Source organism: Ursus maritimus, unplaced genomic scaffold, assembly GCF_017311325.1.
Source record: "Ursus maritimus isolate PB19 unplaced genomic scaffold, ASM1731132v1 scaffold_10, whole genome shotgun sequence".
NCBI classification, from domain to species: domain Eukaryota; kingdom Metazoa; phylum Chordata; class Mammalia; order Carnivora; family Ursidae; genus Ursus; species Ursus maritimus.
Genome location: NW_024423344.1, coordinates 2,477,364 through 2,504,800, shown reverse-complemented (window position 1 = coordinate 2,504,800; position 27,437 = coordinate 2,477,364). Strand labels below are relative to the sequence as shown.

The following is a 27,437-nucleotide window of genomic DNA, read 5'->3' as shown; positions in this document are numbered from 1 at the left end:
ATAAAAACTCTTAGCTAACCAGAAACAAAAGGAAACATTCTTTAATATGATAAAGAGTATTTACGAGAATCCTATAGCAAGCATCATATTTAATGGCACGTTGTGGAAAGCTTTGCCCCATTAGATCAGGAACAAAACAAAAATGATTCTATCACCACTTCTATTCAGCACTGAACTGGACATCAAAGCCAGTGCAATGAAGCAAGGAAACAAAAAGAAGCATAAAGATTGAGCAGAAAGAAAGAAAACTGTCATTATCTGTAGATGGCATAAATGTGTATGTAGATAACCCCAAAACATCTAGAGATGACTATCTGAATTCATAAGTAAATGAATTAAGGTCAGTGGATAAAGATCAATATCTAAAATTCAACTATATATCTACATACTAGAAAAGCACAAGTAGAAAACGAAATTTTAAAACTATGCCCTACACCATCAAAAACATTAAACATGTAGGAATAAATGTAACAAAAGACATGCCGATCTCTAGACTTAAAACTAAAAAGTATTTGAAAGAAATTACGGAGACCTAAATGGAGGAATGTATTGTACTTACAGATTTGAAAAGTAAACATTTTAAAGATGTTCTCTCCGGCCTGATCTATAGATTTGAATGAAATTCCAATTAATTTCCCAGTAGGTCAAGAGAAATGGAAGACAAGCCATAGACTAGGAGAAAATATTTGAAAAACAATGCCCAGACTTTCACTAAGCTACTGCACGGTACTGCTGTCCCGCTGTCCATCTTGTTTGGCCAAGTGGCCTGCAGGGACCAAAAATTGACGCTAGCCCCTAATGCAAGTGCATGTCCCAGACAGCAGCCTGCAGAGCCCAAGCAAATCTAAGTTCCTAATATGATTTCCCCCAAAGTCCTTGCGATGAACATTCTCCCCCACCTCCCAGGGCCTTCCCCTTGTGTACCCTACACAGGCCCTCATGGAGCTTACCCAAGCTCCTTCTCTTTTTGGTTTGAATTGACCAATCTGGCCTTATCCCATGAGCCCCAAAACATTTCACCCACGGACCCTAAGAAGGCATGTGCCCCAGGTCTTGCCTCTCTCTCTGCCTGTACCCTGTCTTGTCTTCCCTGTGTGGGGCCTCCAATTGTGCTGTGTACTTCCTCCAGGACCTGTGAGTAATAAGCTTCTCTATCTCAATTTCTCATGGTCAAGAATAATATTCCATTGTACGGCTATACCACTACACAGCAATGAAAATGAACAAACCAGAGCTACACGCAACAACACTGACAACTGCCACAGAAAGTAAAAGACGCCATACACGAAACAATATGCATAGAACGAGTCCATCTATGTGATGTTTAAAAAAAGTAAAACTATAGTTTAGGGATGCCTGGTTAGGTGGTTAAAGTCTGTAGAAAAGCTAGGAAATGATTACCATAGAAGTCAAGATATCCATCACACTTCAGAGTGGGAGGGACAGTGTCTGGGATGGGCACAGCAGAACTTCTAAGGTGCTGACTATGTTCTATTCTTTAAACGTTATAAATCTATATAGGGGTTACAGGGGTGTTTGCTTTGTGATAAATCATTGAGGTTGTATTACTGTTTTATACAATTCTTATGTGCTTTATATTTATCCACAAAAAGATTAAAAATAATTTTAACCCTATACAAATGAGTTAACAAAAATATAGTAAGAATGACAGAATAATTTGTAATGAAAAATCCAAATAATGCCAGGGCTGACTTTTTCCTTTTGGTTTTCAATACATAGTTGTATTACACTAATGAGTTTCCAAATCTGGCTGCACATCAGAACCACACGCAAACAATGAAAAAATATAGATTCTTCCGTTCCATCTAACACCTACTATCTACTTTCAACAAGTTCCTAGGTTAGCGGCAGTTGAGAAGTACTGGCATAGCACAGGGCAATGGTTCTGTATGTTGGGTATAGTTAATGGGACCCTGTACGGGGCTTTAAAAAATGTTGATGCCTGAGCCCAAACCCCAGAAATTCTGACCTAAATAGTCACAGTTCTGCCTGGACACTGGGATTTTTAAAAATTCCCTGATGATTTTACTATGCAGCCAAGGGTGATAATCACTGGTAAAGAGTTACAGAATGGTATGCATGAGAATAATGTTGGGGGGGGGTTGAAAAAATACAAACGCTTGCTCTCTACCTCGAACCCTAACTCAGATATATTGGAGGTGGGGGAGGGGGAGGGGGGGGAAACTAGTCATTGTTCTTTTAATAAGCTCACAGTATAATTCCAATGCATACATTGTTTAAAAGTCACTGGCATAGTAAATATTCTGACCTTAACTATGTATTTGTCCTTAGTGAAGCCAATACAGTTTTTACCACTCATTTCTCTCAGCTATAAAAAGGCAATGATTTCATGCCTATCTCACTGAGATAAAGTATACAACAGCATTAATCAATAATCCAAAGTAGCTGTGCTCAATAAATTGAAGGTGAAGTAAAAAAAATTTTGCGACAATTTAGGTTGTGAATGACACCATACCAGGCCTCAGCTATACATTCACTGAAAACTGCCCCAGAGAGAAGGAAACAAAATTAATGACCCTCTCTTTAGTAAAAATATATAAAATTTCTGGCTTTATAATTAACTTACTAGTAATATTAGTCAGCTTTGAGAACTAAATATTGGCATATTCCAGATTTCAAACAGGCTGAAATATTTAACACTGAACAAGACTGGCAACCACTTTTTAAAAATAGTCCCATTAATACCATTTTAAAAAACTTTTTTTTAAAAATGTAAATCAGCCTCAAAAAGCTAGGTCTGAGCGAATAGAAAAATAATAGTCTTTAAAATTCAAAACTGCTTCCTTTTACTGATTTAAAAAAATAAATACATATATACATAGAACTGCCAGTAGGTCTAAGTGAAACAGAAGACTCTATTATCGATTTGTCTTGATGAAGTATTTTAAATATTACTGAAATGGAACAGAAATCAGGTAGGCTTAGTTTAAATGTTTTTTGTTTGTTTAATTTCAAGTCCTAAACATTCTCTAGGGGCGCCTGGGTGGCTCAGTCGTTAAGCGTCTGCCTTCGGCTCAGGGCGTGATCCCTGCGTTCTGGGATCGAGCCCCACATCGGGCTCCTCTGCTGGGAGCCTGCTTCTTCCTCTCCCACTCCCCCTGCCTGTGTTCCCTCTCTCGCTGGCTGTCTCCCCCTCTATGTCAAATAAATAAAATAAAAATCTTAAAAAAACACAACATTCTCTAAACATTGAACAGATGTTATTTATATCTTATAAAGCAATCTTCTTTAATATTCTACAAAGAACAAGACATATGAAGAAATCAGACTTGAAGAAAGTATGACACCTCTAAGTAACCATTATGGAATGATCTCCTATATATAAAATATTTTCTAACTCCAGTCAGAAGCTCTGATGTTGACTCTAAAGATCACTGTCCTCCATCTAAAATATACATACACATATATATATACAGATATATACAAATGTACATAGTTTTTGTATGTATATAACCACATAAAATGTACACATATATGCATGTTTGTTCATATGCACATACACATATATACTGTAGTTTCTGAAATATATTATGTAAGCTTTCTGAATATCAAACCTCTTTCTTCAAAGTTATTAGAAACATGGGCTTTCATGTATCCGGAGATAAATTTTACGTAATTTCACGTAAGTTTTTAAAAAAACCTGCCTAGTTAACATATAAGGAAATAAGACTTACTACATTTTAGGTTACAAATGAAATCTTGAAAATACCCATGAATTATAACATAGTTATGATATCACTATGCACATTGCTATGCACATCACTATGCTCTTTGGCAAAAACTAATATTTATACTGGGTAACATTAAAAATACTGAGTTGGAGGAGTGATGTCAGCAAAATGGCAGTACAGGAATTCCTAGTACCTGTACCCTCCCCAAAAGATCAATTTTAAGGACTATCCATGCATGAAAATACTTTCACAAGAACTAAGGATTCTAGGTGAGGGATTATAGTACCTGGGTGAGGATTAGATATAAGACACATTAATGAGGACAGACAGATTCACAGACCCCCTTTATCTTTCCTCTGAGCCCAGACAGCTCAGCATGGAGAGAGAAAGCCTCTCTCTAAGAGAAGTTGAGTAAAGTAAGCATCTGACTTCACTGTAGACTCCAGTTTAGCCCACCCTAGCACCAGGCTGACTCTCAATGCCCTTGCTGGCTCCCTAGAAGGCTCCTATGAACCCAGGCTCCTGTCCACCCTGGTACCTGTGGGATTCTACATCCTCAGGTGGCTCCTAGGCATCAGGCTCCACAGACAGTACCTGTGAACCCAGGCCACCAACTCACTCCAGTGCCTGCTGGCTCCAGTGGCCACAGGTGGTTCCTGCAAACCTAGGTCCATACAACCTCCAGGTTCCCAGCAAGCTCCCATGAACCCAGGCTCCTGACACATCCCAGCATCAGCCAGCTCCAAGGCAGCAACTTTGGCCCTATAATCCCAATCAGCCCCTACAAAAAAGTTAGGATGACTAGGCCCAGAGACAGGATGACTACTGTATACCCAAGTTTTTGCCCCACTTCAGCACCAGGCTAGCTACTATAGCCCCAAATCCCAAGTACCAACTCAGCCCCCAGGTTCAAGGCAAGCTCCCATGGACCCAGGTTCTTGGTCGACCCAAGTACCATAATGACCCCCGCAAATCCAACCTCCATGCCATCCCCTGAGGGCTCCAGGATACAAGCCAACTCCTGTAGCCCCAGACTCCAGGTTGACTCTCACAAAATCAGGCTTCCAGCCTGTCTCAGTACCAGACCAGCCTCTGTGGACCCAGATGCTAGGCCCACCCCAGTGGGCCCCAATGCCTGGTTGGTGCCTGGAAACCTAGGATCCAGATCTGCCCACACAGACCAAGGTCCCAAGCCCATCACCACAGATTCAAGTACCAAGCACACCCCAGTGAACCTAGGCTTCAGGTCCACCCTGTGGCCTAGGTGCCAGACTAGTCCCTGTGTGCTCAAGCACTAGGCCTGCCCAGCTACCAACCCAGGCACCAGACCTGTCCACTTGAGTATTCCACCAGATGGTCCACCCAGAATCTCTGGACAGGCTTATTGGTGAAGGGCTTTGCCTCATAAAGCCAGTCTGTAAATGCTGGAAGAGGTGCCTACTTCCTCAAATATATAGATACCAACACAAGGACACAAGGATCATGAATAATCAATAAAATATATAATCACCAAAGGAAACTAAAGAAATTCTAATGACTGACTCTAAAAAAATGGAAATCTATGAACTGTCTGACAAAGAATTTAGAATAATCCTCTTTAAAAAGTTTAGTCAACTTTGGAGGGAGTTAAGATGGCGGAGGAGTAGGGGACCCCTTTTTCAGCCGGTCCCCTGAGTCGAGCTGGATAGGTACCAGACCAGACTAAATAACCACGGAATCAGCCTGAGACGCAGGATGATGCATCTGGATCTCTACAAATGAACATCTCCAGCGCTGAGTATTGAGGTATGAAGAGGGGAGCTGTAAACCGTGCACAGATATCGGAAGATAAACGGAAGGGGGAGGGAGCCGCCGCGTTTGGGCGCCGGGAAGCGGCAGCCACCTGCACGGGAAGCGGGCGGACTCGACAGAGGGCACCGGCGAGAGCGGACTGAGACCGGTGAGCCGTGAGCAGCGCGCCACCAGGCATCTCCCGGAACACCGAATCCCGGTGTGCTCACGGGATCCAGACTGAGACCGGGAACTCCGGAGCTGCGCGGCGGCTGGCGGCTGGCGGGCCACCTGCACGGGGAGCGGGCGGACTCGCGGTCGGCACCCAGCGAAAGCAGCAGACTGTGACCCTGAACCGGGCGCGCGCCACCAGGCTTCTCCCGAAACTCCGGAATCGGGATGTGCTCACCGGGCATAGCCTGAGACCGGAGACCCAGGAGCGTGCGGGGCGGGGTGGCTGGCGGCATTAGAAACACAAAGGACAGAGAGCGCTGGCCCTGGAAGTGAGGGCAGGGGCGGCGAGTTAGTGCGCACATCCCGGGACGCTGCAGGGTTGAGCAGCACCAACAGAAACAGAGTTAAAGTGGCCAGAACATTAGTAGAGAACGGGCCGCAATCCTTCTGTTCCGTGACAGAGGCTGAAATTTGGCCGCTGCTGCTCTGACTCTCAGAAGAGGCACAGCAAACCGCCAGGGAAAGCCGCCAGAGAACAAAAGCCTGGAAATACCGGCTCAGAGAGTGCCCATCCCCATCCTCCCTCGCAGGGGACACGGAGACTCTACCCAAACAGGGTTGCCTGAGTATTGGCGCGGCAGGCCCCTCCCCCAGAACACAGAAGGCAGGCTGAAAAATCAAGAAGCCCACAACCCGGGCGCCTGGGTGGCGCAGTCATTGAGCGCCTGCCTTCGGCTTAGGGCGTGATCCCGGCGTTCCGGAAAGGAGTCCCTCATCGGGCTCCTCCGCTGGGAGCCTGCTTCTTCCTCTCCCACTCCCCTGCTTCTGTTCCCTCTCTCGCTGGTTGGCTGCCACATAAATAAATAAATAAAATCTTTAAAGAAGAAGCCCACATCCCTAAGATCCCTATAAAACAAGGGGCACGGCCTGGGACCCAGTCAATAATTTGGGCTCTGGAAACCCCGCAACCTCTCTTCATCAGAATGACAAGAAGGAGAAGCCCCCCCCAGCAAAGAAAAGACAGTGATTCTGTGGCCTCTGCCACAGAAATAATGGATATGGATGTAACCAAATTATCAGAAATGGAATTCAGAGTAACGATGGTCAAAATGATGAGTAGAATTGAAAAAACTATTAACGAAAAGGTTACTGAGAATATAGAATCCCTAAGGACAGAAATGAGAGCGAATCTGACAGAAATTAAAAATTCTATGAGCCAAATGCAGGCAAAACTAGAGGCTCTGACGGCCAGGGTCGCAGAAGCAGAGGAACGGGTTAGTGAATTGGAGGATGGGTTAATAGAGGAAAAAATGAAAATAGAAGATGGTCTTAAAAAAATCCACGCCCACGAATGTAGGTTACGGGAGATTACTGACTCAATGAAACGATCCAATGTTAGAATCATCGGCATCCCCGAGGGGGTGGAGAAAAACAGAGGTCTAGAAGAGATATTTGAACAAATTGTAGCTGAAAACTTCCCTAATCTAGCAAGGGAAACAAACATTCGTGTCCAAGAGGCAGAGAGGACCCCTCCCAAGCTCAACCACGACAAACCTACGCCACGTCACGTCATAGTGCAATTCGCAAATATTAGATGCAAGGATACAGTATTGAAAGCGGCCAGGGCAAAGAAATTTCTCACGTACCAAGGCAAAAGCATCAGAATTACGTCAGACCTGTCTACACAGACCTGGAATGAGAGAAAGGGTTGGGGGAGCATATTTAAAGCTCTTTCAGAGAAAAACATGCAGCCAAGGATCCTTTATCCAGCAAGGCTGTCATTCAGAATTGATGGAGAAATAAAGACATTTCAGAATCGCCAGTCACTAACCAATTTTGTAACCACGAAACCAGCCCTACAGGAGATATTACGGGGGGTTCTATAAAAGTAAAAAGGCCCCAAGAGTGATACAGAACAGAAAGTCACAGCCAATACAAACAAAGACTTTACTGGCAACATGGCAACATTAAAATCATATCTCTCAGTAATCAGTCTTAATGTAAATGGTTTGAACCATCCCATAAAACGCCACAGGGTTGCAGATTGGATAAAAAGAAATGACCCATCCATTTGCTGTCTACAAGAGACTCATTTCGAACCCAAAGATGCATTCAGACTGAGAGTAAGGGGATGGAGTACCATCTTTCACGCAAATGGACCTCAAAAGAAAGCTGGGGTAGCAATTCTCATATCAGATAAATTGGATTTTAAACTACAGACTATAGTTAGAGATGCAGAAGGGCACTATATTATTCTTAAGGGAAGTATTCAACAAGTGGATATGACAATTATAAATATATATGCCCCCAACAGGGGAGCAGCAAGATACACAAGCCAACTCTTAACCAGAATAAAGAGACATATAAATAAAAATACATTAATAGTAGGGGACCTCAACACTCCACTCTCAGAAATAGACAGAACACCCTGGCAAAAACTAAGCAAAGAATCAAAGGCTTTGAATGCCATACTCGACGAGTTGGACCTCATAGATATATATAGAACACTACACCCCAGAACCAAAGAATACTCATTCTATTCTAATGCCCATGGAACATTCTCAAGAATAGACCATGTTCTGGGACACAAAACAGGTCTCAACCGATACCAAAAGATTGAAATTATCCCCTGCATATTCTCAGACCACAACGCTCTGAAATTGGAACTCAACCACAAGGAAAAATTTGGAAGAAACTCAAACACTTGGAGACTAAGAACCATCCTGCTCAGGAATGACTCGATAAACCAGGAAATCAAAAATCAAATTAAACAATTTATGGAGACCAATGAGAATGAAAATACAACAGTCCAAAACCTATGGGATACTGCAAAGGCAGTCCTAAGGGGGAAATACATAGCCATCCAAGCCTCACTCAAAAGAATAGAAAAATCTAAAATGCAGTTTTTATATTCTCACCTCAAGAAGCTGGAACAGCAACAGAGGGACAGGCCTAATCCACGCACGAGGAAGCAGTTGACCAAAATTAGAGCTGAAATCAATCAAGCAGAAACCAGAAGTACAGTAGAGCAGATCAACAGGACTAGAAGCTGGTTCTTTGAGAGAATCAATAAAATTGACAGACCACTGGCAAGACTTATCCAAAAGAAAAGAGAAAGGACCCAGATTATTAAAATTATGAATGAAAAAGGAGAGGTCACGACGAACACCATTGAAATTGGAAGGATTATTAGAAATTTTTATCAACAGCTATATGCCAATAAACTAAGCAATCTGGAAGAGATGGAATCCTTCCTGGAAACCTATAAACTACCAAGATTGAAACCGGAAGAAATTGATTCCTTAAACAGGCCAATTAATTATGAAGAAATTGAGTCAGTGATAAACAACCTTCCAAATAACAAAACTCCAGGCCCGGACGGTTTTCCTGGGGAATTCTACCAAACATTCAAAGAAGAAATAATACCTATTCTCCTAAAGCTATTTCAAAAAATAGAAACAGAAGGAAAGCTACCAAACTCATTCTATGAGGCCAATATTACCTTGATCCCCAAACCAGGCAAAGACCCCCTCAAAAAGGAGAATTACAGACCGATTTCCCTAATGAATATGGACGCCAAAATCCTCAACAAGATACTTGCTAATAGAATCCAACAGTACATTAAAAGGATTATCCATCACGATCAAGTGGGATTCATACCTGGGATGCAAGCGTGGTTCAATATTCGCAAATCAATCAGCGTGATACATCATATCAACAAGAAAAGACTCAGGAACCATATGATCCTCTCAATCGATGCCGAAAAAGCATTTGACAAAATACAGCATCCTTTCCTGATTAAAACCCTTCAGAGTGTAGGAATAGAAGGTACATTTCTCAATCTCATAAAAGCCATCTATGAAAAGCCTACTGCAAATATTATTCTCAATGGGGAAAAGCTGGAAGCCTTTCCCTTAAGATCAGGAACTCGACAAGGATGCCCACTCTCGCCACTATTATTCAACATAGTACTAGAAGTCCTTGCAACAGCAATCAGACGACAAAAAGGGATCAAAGGTATTCAAATTGGCAAAGAAGAAGTCAAAATGTCTCTCTTTGCAGATGACATGATACTCTATATGGAAAACCCAAAAGAAGCCACTCCCAAACTATTAGAAGTTATAGAGCAATTCAGTAACGTGGCGGGATACAAAATCAATGCTCAGAAATCAGTTGCATTTCTATACACGAATAACGAGACCGAAGAAAGAGAAATTAGGGAATCCATCCCATTTACAATAGCACCAAAAACCATACGTTACCTTGGAATTAACTTAACCAGAGACGTAAAGGACCTATATTCTAGAAACTATAAATCACTCTTGAAAGACATTGAGGAAGACATAGAAAGATGGAAAGATATTCCATGCTCATGGATCGGAAGAATTAACATAGTTAAAATGTCCATGCTACCCAGAGCAATCTACACTTTCAATGCTATCCCGATCAAAATACCGAGGACATTTTTCAAAGAACTGGAACAAATAGTCCTTAAATTTGTATGGAAACAGAAAAGGCCCCGAATCTCCAAGGAACTGTTGAAAAGGAAAAACAAAGCTGGGGGCATCACAATGCCGGATTTCGAGCTGTACTACAAAGCTGTGATCACAAAGACAGCATGGTACTGGCACAAAAACAGACACATAGACCAATGGAACAGAATAGAGAACCCAGAAATGGACCCTCGGCTCTTTGGGCAACTAATATTTGATAAAGCAGGAAAAAACATCCGGTGGGAAAAAGACAGTCTCTTCAATAAATGGTGCTGGGAAAATTGGACAGCTACATGCAAAAGAATGAAACTTGACCACTCTCTCACACCATACACAAAAATAAACTCCAAATGGATGAAAGACCTTGATGTGAGACAGGAATCCATCAAAATTCTAGAGGAGAACATAGGCAGCAACCTCTACGACATTGGCCAAAGCAACCTTTTTCATGACACATCCCCAAAGGCAAGAGAAACAAAAGATAAAATGAATTTATGGGACTTCATCAAGATTAAAAGTTTCTGCACAGCCAAGGAAACAGTCAGAAAAACTAAGAGGCAGCCCACGGAATGGGAGAATATATTTGCAAATGACACTACAGATAAAGGACTGGTATCCAAGATCTACAAAGAACTTCTCAAACTCAATACACGAGAAACAAATAAACAAATCAAAAAATGGGCAGAAGATATGAACAGACACTTTTCCAATGAAGACATACAAATGGCTAACAGACACATGAAAAAATGTTCAAAATCATTAGCCATCAAGGAAATTCAAATCAAAACCACACTGAGATACCACCTTACGCCAGTTAGAATGGCAAAAATAGACAAGGCAAGAAACAACAATTGTTGGAGAGGATGTGGAGAAAGGGGATCCCTCCTACATTGTTGGTGGGAATGCAAGTTGGTACAGCCACTCTGGAAAACAGTGTGGAGGTCCCTTAAAAAGTTAAAAATTGAGCTACCCTATGATCCAGCCATTGCACTACTGGGTGTTTACCCCAAAGATACAGACGTAGTGAAAAGAAGGGCCATATGCACCCCAATGTTCATAGCAGCAATGTCCACAATAGCTAAATCGTGGAAGGAGCCGAGATGCCCTTCAACAGATGACTGGATTAAGAAGTTGTGGTCCATATATACAACGGAATATTACTCAGCTATCAGAAAGAACGAGTTCTCAACATTTGCTACAACATGGACGGCACTGGAGGAGATAATGCTTAGTGAAATAAGTCAAGTAGAGAAAGACAACTATCATATGATTTCTCTCATCTATGGAACATAAGAACTAGAATGATCAGTAGGGGAAGAAAGGGATAAAGAAAGGGGGGGTAATCAGAAGGGGGAATGAAACATGAGAGACTATGGACTATGAGAAACAAACTGAGGGCTACAGAGGGGAGGGGGGTGGGGGAATGGGATAGACCGGTGATGGGTAGTAAGGAGGGCACATATTGCATGGTGCACTGGGTGTTATACACAACTAATGAATCATCGAGCCTTACATCGAAAACCGGGGATGTACTGTATGGTGACTAACATAATATAATAAAAAATCATTATTAAAAAAAAAAAAAAGTTTAGTCAACTTTAAGAAAACAGACAACTAAATGAAATTAGGAAAACAAAAAGTACCTCAAGGAACTAAAAAAAGAAGAACTAAGTTCAAAATTAGTAGAAAGAAAGAAGTAACAAAGATCAGAGCAGAAATAAATGAAAGAGACAAGAAAAACAATAGAAAAGATCAATAAAACTAAGACCTTATTTTTTTTAAGAGAAAAAAATGACAAATCTTTACCTGGACTACCTAAGGAAGAAAGAAAGAAAATGCAAATAAATAAATTCAGATACGGAAACTGGAGAACTAGAAGAAAATAGGTGAAAAGTTCCTTGACATGGATCTTGGCACTGATTTTTTTCATATGACACCTAAAGCCAAACCAGCAAAATAAAAAATAAACAAGTGGGACTACAACAAACTAACAAGCTTCTGCACAGCAAAAGAAACTACAAAAGAAAAAAAGAAAGAAAGAAAGAGAGAAAGAAAGAAAGAAAAAGAAATGAAAAGACAACTACAGAATGGGAGAAAATATTTGCAATTCATATAGGACATATCTTGGAAATACTGTCGGTTCAGTTCCAGACTGCTGCAATAAAGTGAATATTGAAATAAAGTAAGTCTAGTGAATTTTTGGTTTCCTAGCGCATATAAAAGTTCTTTACACTATACCATAGTCTATGAAGTATGAAACAGCATTACGTCTAAAAAACAATGTATGTAGCTTAATTAAAAAATACTTTGTTGCTAAAAAATGCTAATCGTCATCTGAGCTTTCAGCAGGTTGTAATCACTGGTCACAGATCACCATAATGAATATAATAATGTAGGACTTCCAGGGAAGATAGTAAAGTAGGAAGACCCTAGGTTCATATCATCCCATGGATACATAACACCCTATCAGTGTAAATAACCCAGAAAACTCAGAATGTGTTACAAAGGGACAGAAATCCCTGGGGAACTCCTCCAGGAATAAAGGAACTGGCAGGTGCTATATTCCTCCCTTGCCCCTCAGCATAAACACATGCCCACCTATGGGACTTTCTATTTAATTTGCCAACACTGCTGCCCCCATCGTCGCATGTTGTGCTTCTTCCAATCCACCCCTCCATATAGCCTGCCTTAGTCTGGACACATCAGGATCTCTCCTGCAGAGGACCTGCAGCACACAAAGCTTGACAGTACTGCAGCCCTACCGCCCCGCGCTGTCCTTCAGCAGATCTGCCCTTTCCAACACACTCTTGGCCAGAGCCCATATAGGGCAGTGCCACAGGCCTGGCAGTGTGCAAGCAGCCCTTAGAGTAGCCAACATCACTCCAAAGTGACTCCTGTCCTGGAGAGAGGGAAACACAACCACACCAGTGAGATGGAGCGCCCAGCAGTGGGTTGGAGGCAGACAACTGGTCTGACCATAGGCCCTGCAAACCAATGGAAGCTTCTCAGGGGACAATACAGGGAAAGCACCTGTAGTTTGGTGCTACTGACTCAACTGAAGCCCAAGGCATCTGCAGACTGGCCCACTAAACCACAGGGACAAAAACTGTCCACAACATAAAGAGAGCCCCTGCAGATGACTGGACTGAAGGAAAAAGCAGCTCATCCGCAACAGCAGGGTGCACACATCACACACAGGAGACATCTCTGAAGTGCCAGGTTCTGGTGAACAAGGGATACTTCATGGAAAGGCTCTACAGACCTCTTCTTCATAAGGCCAGTATACGAAAGAGCAGGAGATGTAGCTGACTTTCCCTACACAGAGAAAGAGACACTGACAGTTAGATAAACTGAGGAAACAGAGGAGTAGGTCCCAAATAAAAGAACAGGGCAAAACCACAGCAAGAAATCTAAGAGATATGTAATACGCCTTCTAGAGAATTTAAAGTAATGATCATAAAGATACTCACTGGACTTAAGAGAAGAGTGGAGGACATAAGTGAGACCATAAACAATGAGAAGAAAAACGACCAATCAGAGATGAGGAACACAGTAAATGAAATTAAAAATAAACTAGAAGGAATAAATAAAAGTCTAGAGGAAGCAGAAGAATGAAGCAGCAGCCTGGAGGACAGCGTAATTGGAAGTAATCAAGCTGAGAAGATGACAGATAAAAACTTATGCAAAATGAGAATAGACTTAAGGAATTCAATGACATCATCAAATGTAATAACACTGGCATTATAAGGATCCCCAAAGGACTAGAGAGAGAAAAGGGGGCAGAAATTTAAAGAAATAATGGCTGAAAACTTCCTGAATTTGGGGAAGGAAACAGAAATTCAGACCCAGGAGGCACAAAGGTTCGCCAACAAAATCATTCCAAGGAGGTCCACACCAAGGTACGTAATAATTAAAATTGGCAAAAAGTACTAACAGAAAAAATTTAAAAGCAACAAGAGAAAAGAAGACAGTTACATACAATGGAAAGCCTGTAAGGCTATTAGCTGATTTTTCAACAGAAACTTGACAGGCCAGAAGAGAATGGCATGATATATTCAAAGTGCTGAAAGGGAAAAATCGGCAGACAAGAATACTCTATCCATCAAGGTTATCAATCAGAACAGGAGGGATAAAGAGTTTCCCAAAAAAAACAAAAGTTAAAGGAATTCATGACCACTAACTAGCCCTACAAGAAATGTAAAAGGGCACTCTTTGAGTGAAAAGACCACAAGCAAGAATAAGGAAAGTAGGAATCACAAAAGCAGTAAATATAAGTCTATCTGTAAATATCACTCAAGGGATTCACAAAATAAAGGTATGTAAAGTATGACACCATATACCTAAAACATGGGGAGGAGAGGAGTAAAGAATGGGTTCAAACTTAAGCCACCATCAACTTAACTTGTATTACTGTATGCAGAAGAGGTTATATACAAACCTAATGGTAGCCACAAATAAAAAACCAGTAATAGATACAGAGGAAATAAAGAGAAAGGAATCCAAGTATGTGACTAAAGAAAGCCAACTAATCATGAGAGAAGAAAGCTCTGGAGAAAAACTCCAAAAACAAACATAAAACAAGTAACAAAATGGCAATAACTACATACATATCAATAATTACTTTGAATGTAAATAGACTAAACACTCCAATCAAAAGACAGCATGATGAAATGGACAAAAAAAAAAAAAAAACAAGACATAAAAATAAGAGACTCATTTCAGACGTAAAGACACCTGCAGATTGAAAGTGATGTGATGGAAAAGCACTCAAAAGGATGTGAAAAGAAAGCCAGGTAGCAATACTTATATTGGACAAAACAGACTTTAAAACAAAGACTGTAACAAGAGACAAAGGACACTACATAATCATTAAGGAGACAATCCAACAAAAAGATATAACAATTGTAAATATTTATGTATGCAACACGGGGGCACCTAAATACTTAAAGCAGTAATAACAAACATAAAGGAAGTAATTGATAGTAATAACAAACATAAAGGAAGTAACTGATAGTAATAACAAACATAAAGGAAGTAATTGATAGGTCAATGGACAGATCACCCAACCAGAAAATCAACAAGGAAATAAGAGCTTTGAATGACATCCTGGACCAGATGGATTTAACAGATATGTTCAGAACATTCTATCCTAAAACAGCAAAATACACATTCATTTCAAGTGACATAGAACATTTTCCACAAGAGATCACATATTAGGCCACAAAGCTTCAAGAAATTCAAAAAGATCAAAGTCATTCCATGCATCTTGCTGACCACAGCACTCTAAGACTAGAAATCAACCACAAGAAAAAATCTGGAAAAACCACAAATACATGGAGGTTAAATAACATGCTACTAAAGAGTGGATGGGTCAATCAAGAAATCAAAGTGGTAATAAAAAAATACACAGAAACAAATAATAATGAAAATACAATGATCCAAAATCTTTGGGATGCAGCAAAAGTGGTTCTAAGAGGGAAGTTTATAGCAATATAGGCCTGTCTCAAGAAGCAAGAAAAAAATCTCAAATAAACAACTTAACTTTACACCTAAACAAGCTAGAAAAAGAAGAACAACAAAACCCAGAACCAGTAGTAGGAAGGAAATAATAAAGATTAGAGCAGAAATAAATGAAACAGAAGCCAAAAAAACCCAATAGAACAGTTCAAAGAAACCAGAAGCTGGTTCTTTGAAAAGATCAATAAAATTGATAAACCTCTAGTCAGACTCATAAAAAAAAAAGTACTCAAACAAAATTAGAAATGAAAGAGGAGAAATAACAACTGACACTACAGAAATACAAAGGATTACAAGAGAATATTATGAAAAATTATATGCAAACAAATTGGACAGCCTAGAAATCAATAAATTTCTAGAAACATATAACGTCCCAAAACTGAATCAGGAAGAAAAAGAAAAGTTGAACAGCCCAGAATCTTATATATGGTTTCACTGATAAATTCTAAACCAATCCTTCTCAAATTCTCCAAAAAACTGAAGTGGGAAACTCTCAAACTCATTTTATGAGGCCAACATTACCGAATAAGCTAGGTAAAAACATTACAACAAAAGAAAACTACAGGCTAATATCCTTGATGAATATTTATATGCAAACATCCTCAACAAAACACAAGCAAACTGAACATACATTTAAAGGATCATACACCACAACCAAGTGAGATTTAACCCTGGAATGCAAAAATGGTTCAATACATGCAAATCACTAACTGTGGTACATCACATCAATAGAATGAAAGATACAAAATCACACAAATTTAACAACTATTCATGAGAAAAAGTCTCAACAAAAAGAAGACATGAATATTGGAGAAAAGGGTACCCTTGTGTACTGTAAGTGAAAACGTAAACTGGTGCAGCCACTATGGAAAACAGTATGGAAATTCCTAAAAAATTAAAAAGATAACTACCATAAGATCCAGCAATTCCACTTCTGGGTTTATAGCCACAGGAAATGAAATCTCTAACTCAAAGAGATATTTGTACTCCACATTCATTATAGCATTATTCACAAAAACCAAGAAATGTAAACAACCTAAGTGTCCAGAACAGATGAATGGATAAAAAAATGTGACACACACACACAGAGACACACACATGCACACGCACAGAGGAATATCATTTAGCCATAAAACAAAGGAAATCCTCGGTCCTAAGGGGAAAATACAGAGCCATCTAAGCCTCACTCAAAGGAACAGAACAATCTAAAATGCAGTCTTTATATTCTCACCTTAAGAAGCTGGAGTTGGAACAGAAGAACAGGCCTAACCCATGCACGAGAAGGCAGTTGATCAAGATTAGAGCAGAGATCAATGAATTAGAAACCAGGAGCACAGTAAAGCAGATCAACAAAACTAGAAGCTGGTTCTTTGAAGAATAAATAAGATCGATAAGCACTGGCCAGACTTATTCCAAAGAATAGAGAAAGGACCCAAATTAATAAATTATGAATGAAAGGGGAGAGATCACAACCAACACCAATGAAATAGGAAGGATCATTAGAAACTCTTATCAACAACTTTATGCCAATAAATTAAACAACCTGGAAGAAATGGATGCTTTCCTGGAAACCTATAAACTACCACGACTAAACAGGAAGAAATCGATTATTTAAACATACCGATTAATTATGAAGAGATTGAAGCAGTGATCAAAAACCTCCCCAAAAACAAGAGTCCAGGGCCTGACGGATTCCCCAGGGAATTCTACCAAACATTCAGAGAAGAAATAATACTTATTCTCCTGAAGCTGTTTCCAAAAATGGAAACAGAAGGAAAACTACCAAACTCATTCTATGAGTCCCCAAACCAGGCAAAGACCCCATCAAAAAGGAGAATTACAGACCGATATCCCTGATGAATATGGATGCCAAAATTCTCAACAAGATCCTAGCTAACAGGACCCAGGATTATCCATCATGACCAAGTGGGATTCATCCCTGGGATGCAAGGGTGGATCAATATTTGCAAATCAATCAGCGTGATACATCATATCAACAAGAAAAGAGTCAAGAACCATATGATCCTCTCAATTGATGCAGAAAAAGCATTTGACAAAATACAGCATCCTTTCCTGATTAAAACCCTTCAGAGTGTAGGGATAGAGGGTACATTCCTCAATCTCATAAAAACCATCTATGAAAAGCCTACAGTGAATATCATTCTCAATGGGGAAAAGCTGGAAGCCTTTCCCTTAAGATCAGGAACACAAGGATGTCCACTCTCGCCACTATTATTCAACATAGTACTAGAAGTCCTTGCAACAGCAATCAGACAACAAAAAGGGATCAAAGGTATCCAAATCGGCAAAGAAGAAGTCAAAATGTCTCTCTTTGCAGATGACATGATACTCTATATGGAAAACCCAAAAGAATCCACTCCTAAACTATTAGAAGTTATAGAGCAATTCAGTAATGTGGCGGGATACAAAATCAATGCTCAGAAATCAGATGCATTTCTATACACGAAAAATGAGACTGAAGAAAGAGAAATTAGGGAATCCATACCATTTACAATAGCACCAAAAATCATACGTTATCTCGGAATTAACTTAACCAGAGATGTAAAGGATCTATATTGTAGAAACTACAAATCACTCTTGAAAGACATTGAAGAAGACACACAAAAGATGGAAAAATATTCCATGCTCATGGATCGGAAGGATAAACATAGTTAAAATGTCTATGATACACAGAGCAATATATACTTTCAATGCCATCCCGATCAAAATACCAATGACATTTTTCAAAGAGCTAGAACAAACAGCCCTTAAATTTGTGTGGAACCAGAAAAGGCCCCGAATCGCCAAGGAACTGTTGAAAAGGAAAAACAAAGCTGGGGGCATCACATTACCGGATTTCAAGCTATACTACAAAGCTGTGATCACAAAGACAGCATGGTACTGGCACAAAAACAGACACATAGACCAATGGGACAGAATAGAGAACCCAGAAATGGACCCTCGGCTCTTTGGGCAACTAATCATTGGCAAAGCAGGAAAAAACCACCAGTGGAAAAAAGACAGTCTCTTCAATAAATGGTGCTGGGAACATTGGACAGCTATATGCAAAAGAATGCAACTTGACCACTCTATCACACCATACACAAAGATAAACTCCAAATGGATGAAAGACCTCGATGTGAGACAGGAATCGATCAAAATCCTAGAGGAGAACATAGCCTGCAACCTCTACGACATCGGCCAAAGCAACTTTTTTCATGACACATCTCTGAAGGCAAGAGAAACAAAAGAAAAAATGAACTTGTGGGACTTCATCAAGATTAAGAGCTTCTGCACAGCCAAGGAAACAGTCAAAAATACTAAGAGGCAGCCCACGGAATGGGAGAAGATATTTGCAAATGACACTACAGATAAAAGAGTAGCATCCAAGATCTACAAAGACCTTCTCAAACTCAATACACAGGAAATACATAATCAAATCAAAAAAAGGGCAGAAGATATGAACAGACACTTTTCCAATGAAGACATACAAATGGCTAACAGACACATGAAAAAATGTTCAAAATCATTAGCCATCAGGGAAATTCAAATCAAAACCACACTGAGATACCACCTCACACCAGTTAGAATGGCAAAAATTGACAAGGCAGGAAACAACAAATGTTGGAGAGGATGCGGAGAAAGGGGATCCCTCCCACACTGTTGGTGGGAATGTAAGTTGGTACAGCCACTTTGGAAAACAGTGTGGTGGTCCCTTGAAAAGTTAAAAATAGAGTTACCCTATGACCCAGCAATTGCACTGGGTCCATATATACAATGGAATATTATTCAGTCATCAGAAGGAACGATTACCCAACATTTGCAGCAAAATGGATGGGAATGGAGGAGATTATGCTAAGTGAAATAAGTCAAGCAGAGAAAGACAATTATCATATGGTTTCACTCATTTATGGAACATAAGGAATAGCAGGGAGATCAGTAGGAGAAGGAAGGGAAGAATGAAGGGGGGGTAAACAGAAAGGGGAATGAATCTCAAGAGACTATGGACTCTGGGAAATAAACTGAGGGTTTTAGAGGGGAGGAGGGTGGGGGATTGGGCCAGGCCGGTGATGGGTATTAAGGAGAGCACATATTGCATGGAGCACTGGGTGTTATATGCAAACAATGAATCATGGAACACTGCATCAAAAACTAATGTTGTACTGTATGGTGACTAACATAACATAATAAAAAATTTAAAAGAAACAAAAACAAAGGAAATCCTGCCTTTTGAAGTCCTTCAAGGGCCTTATGCTATGTGAAATAAGTCAGACACAGAAAGACAAACACTGAATATTCTCCCTCATATGTAGAACCTAAAATAAAAAGAGAGAGTAGAATGGTGATACCAGGGGTGGGAGGCAGGGGAGACAGGGAGATGTTGGTTAAAGGGCACAAATTTTCAGGAATAAGATAAATAAGTTTTGGGATGTAATACAAAATGCTAACTATAATTAACAATTCTGTATTATATACTTCCAAGTTGTTAAACAAGTAAATCTTAAATCTTACAAGCAGAATTTTAAAAAGGTAATTATGTGAGGGTGAAGGTGTTAACTAATGTTACTGTGGTAACTGTTTTGAAAAATGCATGAACCACTCTGTACACCTTAAATCTGCATATATTATATGTCAATAATGTCTCAATAAACCTGGAAAAAATACAGGGGAAAAATGCTGAGCTTGGATAAAACAATATGTGAGGGTAAATCTGGAACCTCAGTTAAAGAATGGGTCTTCTCAGATTTCTTCTTTCATTATATCAGTATTCAAACCAAAAATCTCTTGAAATCTGTCTTTAACAAAAACATGAATACATTCACTTTTATATTTCATGGTAGCTGCTTGTGAACATTTCTTAAGTGAATCTATCATTTTTTTAAAAGATTTTATTTATTTGACAGAGAGAGACAGGCAGTGAGAGAGGGAACACAAGCCAGGGGAGTGGGAGAGGAAGAAGCAGGCTCTTAGTGGAGGAGCCTGATGTGGGGCTCGATCCCAGAACGCGGGGATCACGCCCTAAGCCGAAGGCAGATGCTTAACGACTGTGCCACCCAGGTGCCCCGAACCTATCATTTTTCTAATACAAGGCTATCATTTAACAAGAGAAACATATTCAAGTAAAAACATATACCTAGGTAAAAGTGAAATGATACATGAGTAGAACCATCTAGGCTGGCTTGATCTTCAGTCTCATATGACAAAAGCAACGCCTTTTGATAAGTCAAAGCATTAATTTAGTGGAAAATGTCAGTCAAACTGGTTGGTATTTGATAAATGTTCAGAATTTCACTCAACTGCTAGGTTGCAAAGACACAATTATAATAATATTTTTGAAAAGGTAAAAACATTAAAAATTAATATGTATGCCTAGTAAACATTAAGAGAATTCAGGTTAGATTTAGTAATGGTAAAACAAATAACATATACTGTTCAGCATAATTAAAGATAAACAGTTCATTTATTGTGAGGTGATTGCCCCCCAGATCAAGGAAATCTTTGGTTGCAACCACAGTTTGGTGCCCACAAAAAGGGATACGGTGATTCTGTTGTAGTATAACACTGGTCAAAACACAAGTGAAGTACTGTGTATACCTAAAGGGGCACATTTTAAGGGACCCACTTATAAACAAGGCAGGCAGCTAGTCAGGTAGAAAACCAGTCATTCTAGAAAAACACACTATATCTGAAATGAGGAAAGAAACTGAACTGTTTATCTGAAAAAAGAAAAAAACTCTGAAGAAAGTCCTTCCATCACTATTGGTACTAACTGGCAAAACTTCTGATTCAAAACAGCAGCAGACATATGCATTTATCTCCCATTCCTATCTCCATGAGCAAATACAACTTCTGGAAGAATGAGAAAGTGCTGGCTTATAAAGCAGAGAAAAGGAAGTGACACTAAGAAAGCAGCAACAGAGGAGAGAGCTTCCTGCACTCACTGAATCCAGTGAGGCTGGGTTTCAGGGATGGCAAGTAAGGGGTGAGCTGAGAAGGCAGCTGAATCAGGGTGCCTGCCTCCAGGGCTCTTACGGAACCACTGAGCACCCCAACTGTGTGTGCAGCAAAGCCCACAGACTCCCCTTATCCAGACAACCAGAGACAATAAAAGTGCTCTTGTAAATATAAAATAAAAATGCATGAACAAAATAATTAAATGGAAGGATTGGATGAGAAAGTCAAAAAGTTTCCCAGAAAGCAAAGCAAAGCCAGAGATGGAAAACAGAGAAAGATAAATGACAAGAAAGTCCCAAACCCAATTAATAGAAATTTATAAGTAGAGAAGGAGGAAGTAAATTATCAAGGAAATAATATACCACTATTTCCCCAAATTGAAAGAAAACAATCGAGTACAAATTGAGGGGTCTATTGAGTGCTTAGGAGGAAGACAGGAAAAAAGACAAACTTAAACATACCATTATGAAATTCAGAATAACACAGCTACAGAGGAAATTCTAAAAATCATCAGAAAGAAAACACAGGTCACCTACAAATAACAAAGATGAGACTAGTATTAGACTTCTAATCTGCAACAACGCTAGCTAACAATGAAGAAATGCTTTTAAACTTCTAAAAGAAAGTTAAAAGAAATACAACTTAGAATTTTAAATTTTTTACCTCATAAAATAAATGACCAATCAGGAAGGAGAACAGAATTACATGTTTACAGACATGCACAGACAGATCTTAAATGGGTTAATTAAGGATGAAATCAAGGAAAACATAAAGTGTTAAACAAACCAGGAGAGAAATGACAGTAATCCCCAAGATGACATTTAACACCAGGCCAAGACGGTAACCATCATATATATAAAAACTGAAGCAGAGAGAGAGATTTTGTAAGGGAGAACTCCAAGAAAAACCTGAGTCTGCAACAGAAGCAAAGAATGCATAAAAAGAGAGCCAGGCAACTGGAAATACCAATAAAAACAAAACATCATGGATCCACTGTGAAGCCTCCAGTACAAATTAAACCAGGGAGACAATGTATTCCAAGGAATAGAATGGACTCCAAGGAATAAACAGAATGGGTAAGCATCAGAAAGATAGTAAGAATATGGTTAAGAAAACAGAAGTTATGTCTAGAAAGAAGAAACATGAAAGGTACCTAGAAAACAAGAAAACAAAATAAAACCCAAGCTCATAGCTACAGAGAACAGACTTTGTTGCCAAGAGCAGGGGCAGGGAGGGGTAAAATGGATGAAGGGGATCAAAAGGCACAAACTTGTTATAAAATAAATAAAAAATGGGATGTAATGTACAGCATACTGATCATGATTAATAATACAGCATTGCACGTTTGAAAGTTGCTTAGATCTTAAAAGTTTTCTTAAAAGAAAAAAAATTTTTTTTGAAAGATTTTATTTATTTATTTGACAGAGAGACAGCCAGCGAGAGAGGGAACACAGGCAGGCAAGTGGGAGAGGAAGAAGCAGGCTCCCAGCAGAGGAGCCTGATGTGGGGCTCGATCCCAGGACTCTGGGATCACGCCCTGAGCCGAAGGCAGACGCTTAACGACTGAGCCACCCAGGTGCCCCAAGAAAAAAATTTTAACTGTGTATGGTGACAAATGTTAACTAGACTTATTGTGATCATTTTGCAATATATACAAATATTGAATCATTATGTTGTTTACCTGAAACTGATATAATGTAAATTATATCTCAATAAAAAACAAGGAAGGAAGGAAGGGAGAAAGCAAGCAAGCAAGTGAAGATAGTAACTCTTCTGTACTTGACTTTGCTATGTACATGTACGTACATGTACCCTGGATTTTTTGAAATTCTGTAAGGTATCATATTGAATAGGTCATAGACTCAGTCTGTTTGCTTGAAAGACCACAGAAAAAAGTTCCATGAGGGGCAATTTTGGATTCAATACAAAGAAGATTTTTCTAACCCTTAAAGATGTTTAGAAATAAAACAAATGAGTTGAACCAGAAGACACCAAGCAGAAATTAAATGGCCACCTATATGGGATGCCACAAAGGGGATTCCTGTACTGGGTGGAAGTAAGAAACAAATTCACTACTCATTCAACAAAAGATCTAAGAGTTTCCAACTCTAATAAAACTCTTCACTTCTATTTAGAAAGTACATTACATCAGGAGAAAATAGCCCCTTTACGTGTAAAAGCTATTCCACAGGATAGAAAGTTTTAGTACTACTGACAAACTTAAGGTAGAAAAGGAAAAAATGAGAAAAGATACAGTAAAATGAAAAAGGATACAGGTTGGATTTATACAGTGGAATTATGTATCCTTATATCGAATGGTAGCACACTTGCCTTAGTATTTAAGAAATGACATAAGCAATAAGAAAAATACAGAACTTTTAGAATGTCCTATATTGATTTTTACCATATAATATTATATGCCCGATAAATAGAAATCAATATTCATAATTACCTTTCTAATAAAAGGTTAAACCAAATAAAAGTATAAATTATGAAAACAACATGTCCATCAAGTTATACTGAATTTCTCTCTTACCAATCATAACCTACAGCAAAAGATGTTTCAATTACAGGAGCAATGAGTTTTGCAGCTGTCATGATGTATTTTTCTGCCATGGCTTTCCTATACCAAACAAACAAAAAAGTTTCATTCAGAAACTTGGCATAAAGAGTTTGGATTTTTTAAAAATATAAACATTACCTATCAAAGCTAACATACCATGAACGTCTACTAAATGGTGGACAGCTACACTAGAAATCTGTCCATAAGTCAGGGTGACAACCATGGCTAGGAAATGGGATTAGCAAGCCATAACTGCCTTCTGGATCAACAGCTCATCTCTTTCTTTTCAATGCAGGTTGACAAATGGAAGAAGAAAGAAACTGCAGAAACAAACACAAGGCTCTGCAGCTCAAGTTACATAACCTGCACTGTCTGTGGACATGAAAGGAAAGGGTAAAAATGACCATTGAAGAATAGTGTGCAGCAAACAGTAAAACTGAATTACTATTTGTCTCCATAGATGTGGCTAATCTGTACCTTTCCTATAAATGGAATCACAGAATATGTAGTCTTTTGTAACTGACTTCTTTCACTTATCATCATAATGCTTTCAGGGTTTGTATGTTCCATAGCATATAGCTGTCATTTCTTTTTATGGCTAAATAATATTCCATTATATGGACAGACCACATATTATTTATCCATTCATCAGCTGTGGGTATCTGGGTTATTTCCACTTTTTGGATATTATGAATGCTGCTGTTATGAACATTTGTGTATAAACTATTGTGTGGACATATGCTCTAATTTCTCTGGGATATAAACCTAGGAAAGAAACTGCTGGGTTAAGTATGAGGAACCTGTGTTGAGGAACCTTTGGAGGAACTTTCAAACTGGTTTCCAAAGTGGCTATACCATTTTACATTCCTGCCACCAGCATACAAGATTTCAATTTCTCCACATCCTCACCAACATTTGTTATTATCTGCCTTCTTGATTACAGTCATACAAAGGGGTATGAAGTGGTATTTCATTGCGGTTCTGAGTTGCATTTTCCAAGAATTTAACTTAAGCATCTTTTCATGTGCTTATTGGGCACTTACCTATTTTGAAGAAATGTCTATTCAGATCCTTTGTATGCTTTTAATTCGCATTTTATTAACCGGGTTTTTTATTACTGAATTGGAAGAGTTCTTTATATATTGGAGAAATAAGTCCCATTTTGGATACATGGTTTGCAAATATTTTCTCCCATTCAGTGGATTGTCTTTTCACTTTCTTGATAGTGTCTCTTGAAGAATGAAAGTTTTTAATTGTGTTGAAGTCCACATCACAATTTTTTTTGCTTTTGGTGGGCTTTTGGTGTCATATCTAAGAAGTCAGTGCCTAATACAAGATCCCCCCCTTTTTTTCCCCCCTAAGAATCTATAGTTCTAAGCTCTTACAGTTAGGTCATGATCCATTTTGAAGCAATTTTTGTGTGTGGTGTGAGAGAGGCCCAACTTCATTCTTTTGCATGAGGATACCCAATTGTCCCAGAACCATTTGTTGAAAAGACTATTTTTTCTCCATCAAATTATCCTGGCACTTTCATTAATTATAAATTATAAATGCAAAAGTTTATTTCTGGACCCTCAATCCCATTCCAATTATTTCTATATCTATCCTTATGTTACTAGCGTAAAGTACTACCACATTTAGTGTAGTTTTGTAGTGTGAGTCCTCCAATTTTGCTCTTCTTTTTCAACATTGTTTTGGCTATTTTGAATCCCTTGGATTTCTGTATGAATTTTAGGATCAACTTGTCACTTTCTAAAAAACCACTACTGGGATTTTGATATGGATTACATTGTGTCTATAAAATAATTTGGGAAGCACTGTCATCTTAACATTAAGTGCCTATCCATAAAAATGTGATGTCTTCCCATTTACTTAGCATATCCTTTAGGAATGTTTTATACCTTTCAGAGTATAAGCTTTACATTTCATTTGTTAAACTTATTCCTAATTATTTTTATGCTTTTGTAAATGTAATTATGAATTTCATTTTGGATAGTACGTTGGTTGTGTATAGTATATGTCTATAGTATTGATTCTTAATATATCGATCTCTTACTCTGCAAGCTTGCTGAACTTATTAGTTGTGATTGCTTTTTAGTGGATTCTAAAATTTTATGTAGGATAGTTCACGTACAAGACTATATGATCTGTAAAGAGATAATTTTGCTTCTTCCTTTCCAATCTGGATGTCTCTTTCTTCCTTTTCTTGCCTAATTTCCATGGGTAGGACCACAAGTGCAATGTTGAATTAGTGACAGAGAATATCCTCATATTGTTCCTGTTCTAAGGGGAAAGCATTCAGTCCTTTGCCACTAAGTATGTCAAATTGGGTTTTTCATATATGTCCTTTATCAGATTGAGGAAGTTCCTTTCTATTCATAGCCCGTTGAGGTTTTTTTGTTTACCATGAAAGCATATTGGATTTTGTCAAAAAAATTTTCTCTGTTTTATACTGAGATGATGATGTGGTTTTGTCCTGCATTCTATTGATATCCTCTATTATTACTCATTGGATTTTACACAGGAAACCAATTTTGCATTCCTAGGATAAATCCCACTTAGTCATGGCACACAATTCCTTTTATATTTTGTTTGTAGTTTCGGTTTACTAGTATTTTCTGTAGGATTTTTGCATCTGTATTTATAAGATATTGATCTATTATCCCCACTCCCCCTTTTTTTGTACTGTCCTTGTTTTGTTTTGGTATCAGGGGAATACCAGCCTTGTAAAATGAACTATTTTCTGGAAGAAGTTGTGGAGAATTGATGTTAATTCTTTTTTAAAGATCTGCTAGAATTCTCTAGTAAAACCATATGGGCCTGGAGATTTCTTTTTTGGGAGGTTTAAAATTACAAGTTAAATATCTTTAATATTTACAGTGCTACTCAAATGATCTATTTCACACTGGGTGAGTTGTGGTCATTTGTGTTTTTCAAGAAAGAGGTCCATTTTGTCGAAGTTATCAACTTTGTGGTGTAAGGTTGTTTGTAGTGTTCCCTTATTATCCCTCTGATGTCTGCCAAGTCTGTAGTGATAGCTCCTGTTTTGTTCCTGATATTGGCGATCTATGTCTTCTTTCTTCTTTGTCAGTTTTGCTGTAAGTTTATTCATTTTATTCATCTATTTAAAAAATCAGCTCTATGTTTCACTGATGTTTCTTTCTTTTCAATGTCAATGATTTCTGTTCTTTATTATTTCTTCCTTTGGCTGATTTTGCTTTTCTTTTTCTAGTTTATTAATCTGGCAGCTTA

At 38.8% G+C, this 27,437-nt stretch overlaps 1 protein-coding gene across 4 annotated transcripts in view; it reads right to left on the bottom strand.

Moving 5' to 3' along the window:
• IFT88 (intraflagellar transport 88) overlaps positions 1-27,437 on the bottom strand; it is a 145,624-nt gene that overhangs the window by 64,341 nt on the left and 53,846 nt on the right. For all 4 annotated transcript variants that reach the window (XM_040621247.1, XM_040621264.1, XM_040621252.1 and 1 more), the window contains one exon: positions 24,159-24,245. In XM_040621247.1, the coding sequence (XP_040477181.1) occupies positions 24,159-24,245 (87 nt within the window). The remainder of the gene's footprint in view (positions 1-24,158; positions 24,246-27,437) is intronic.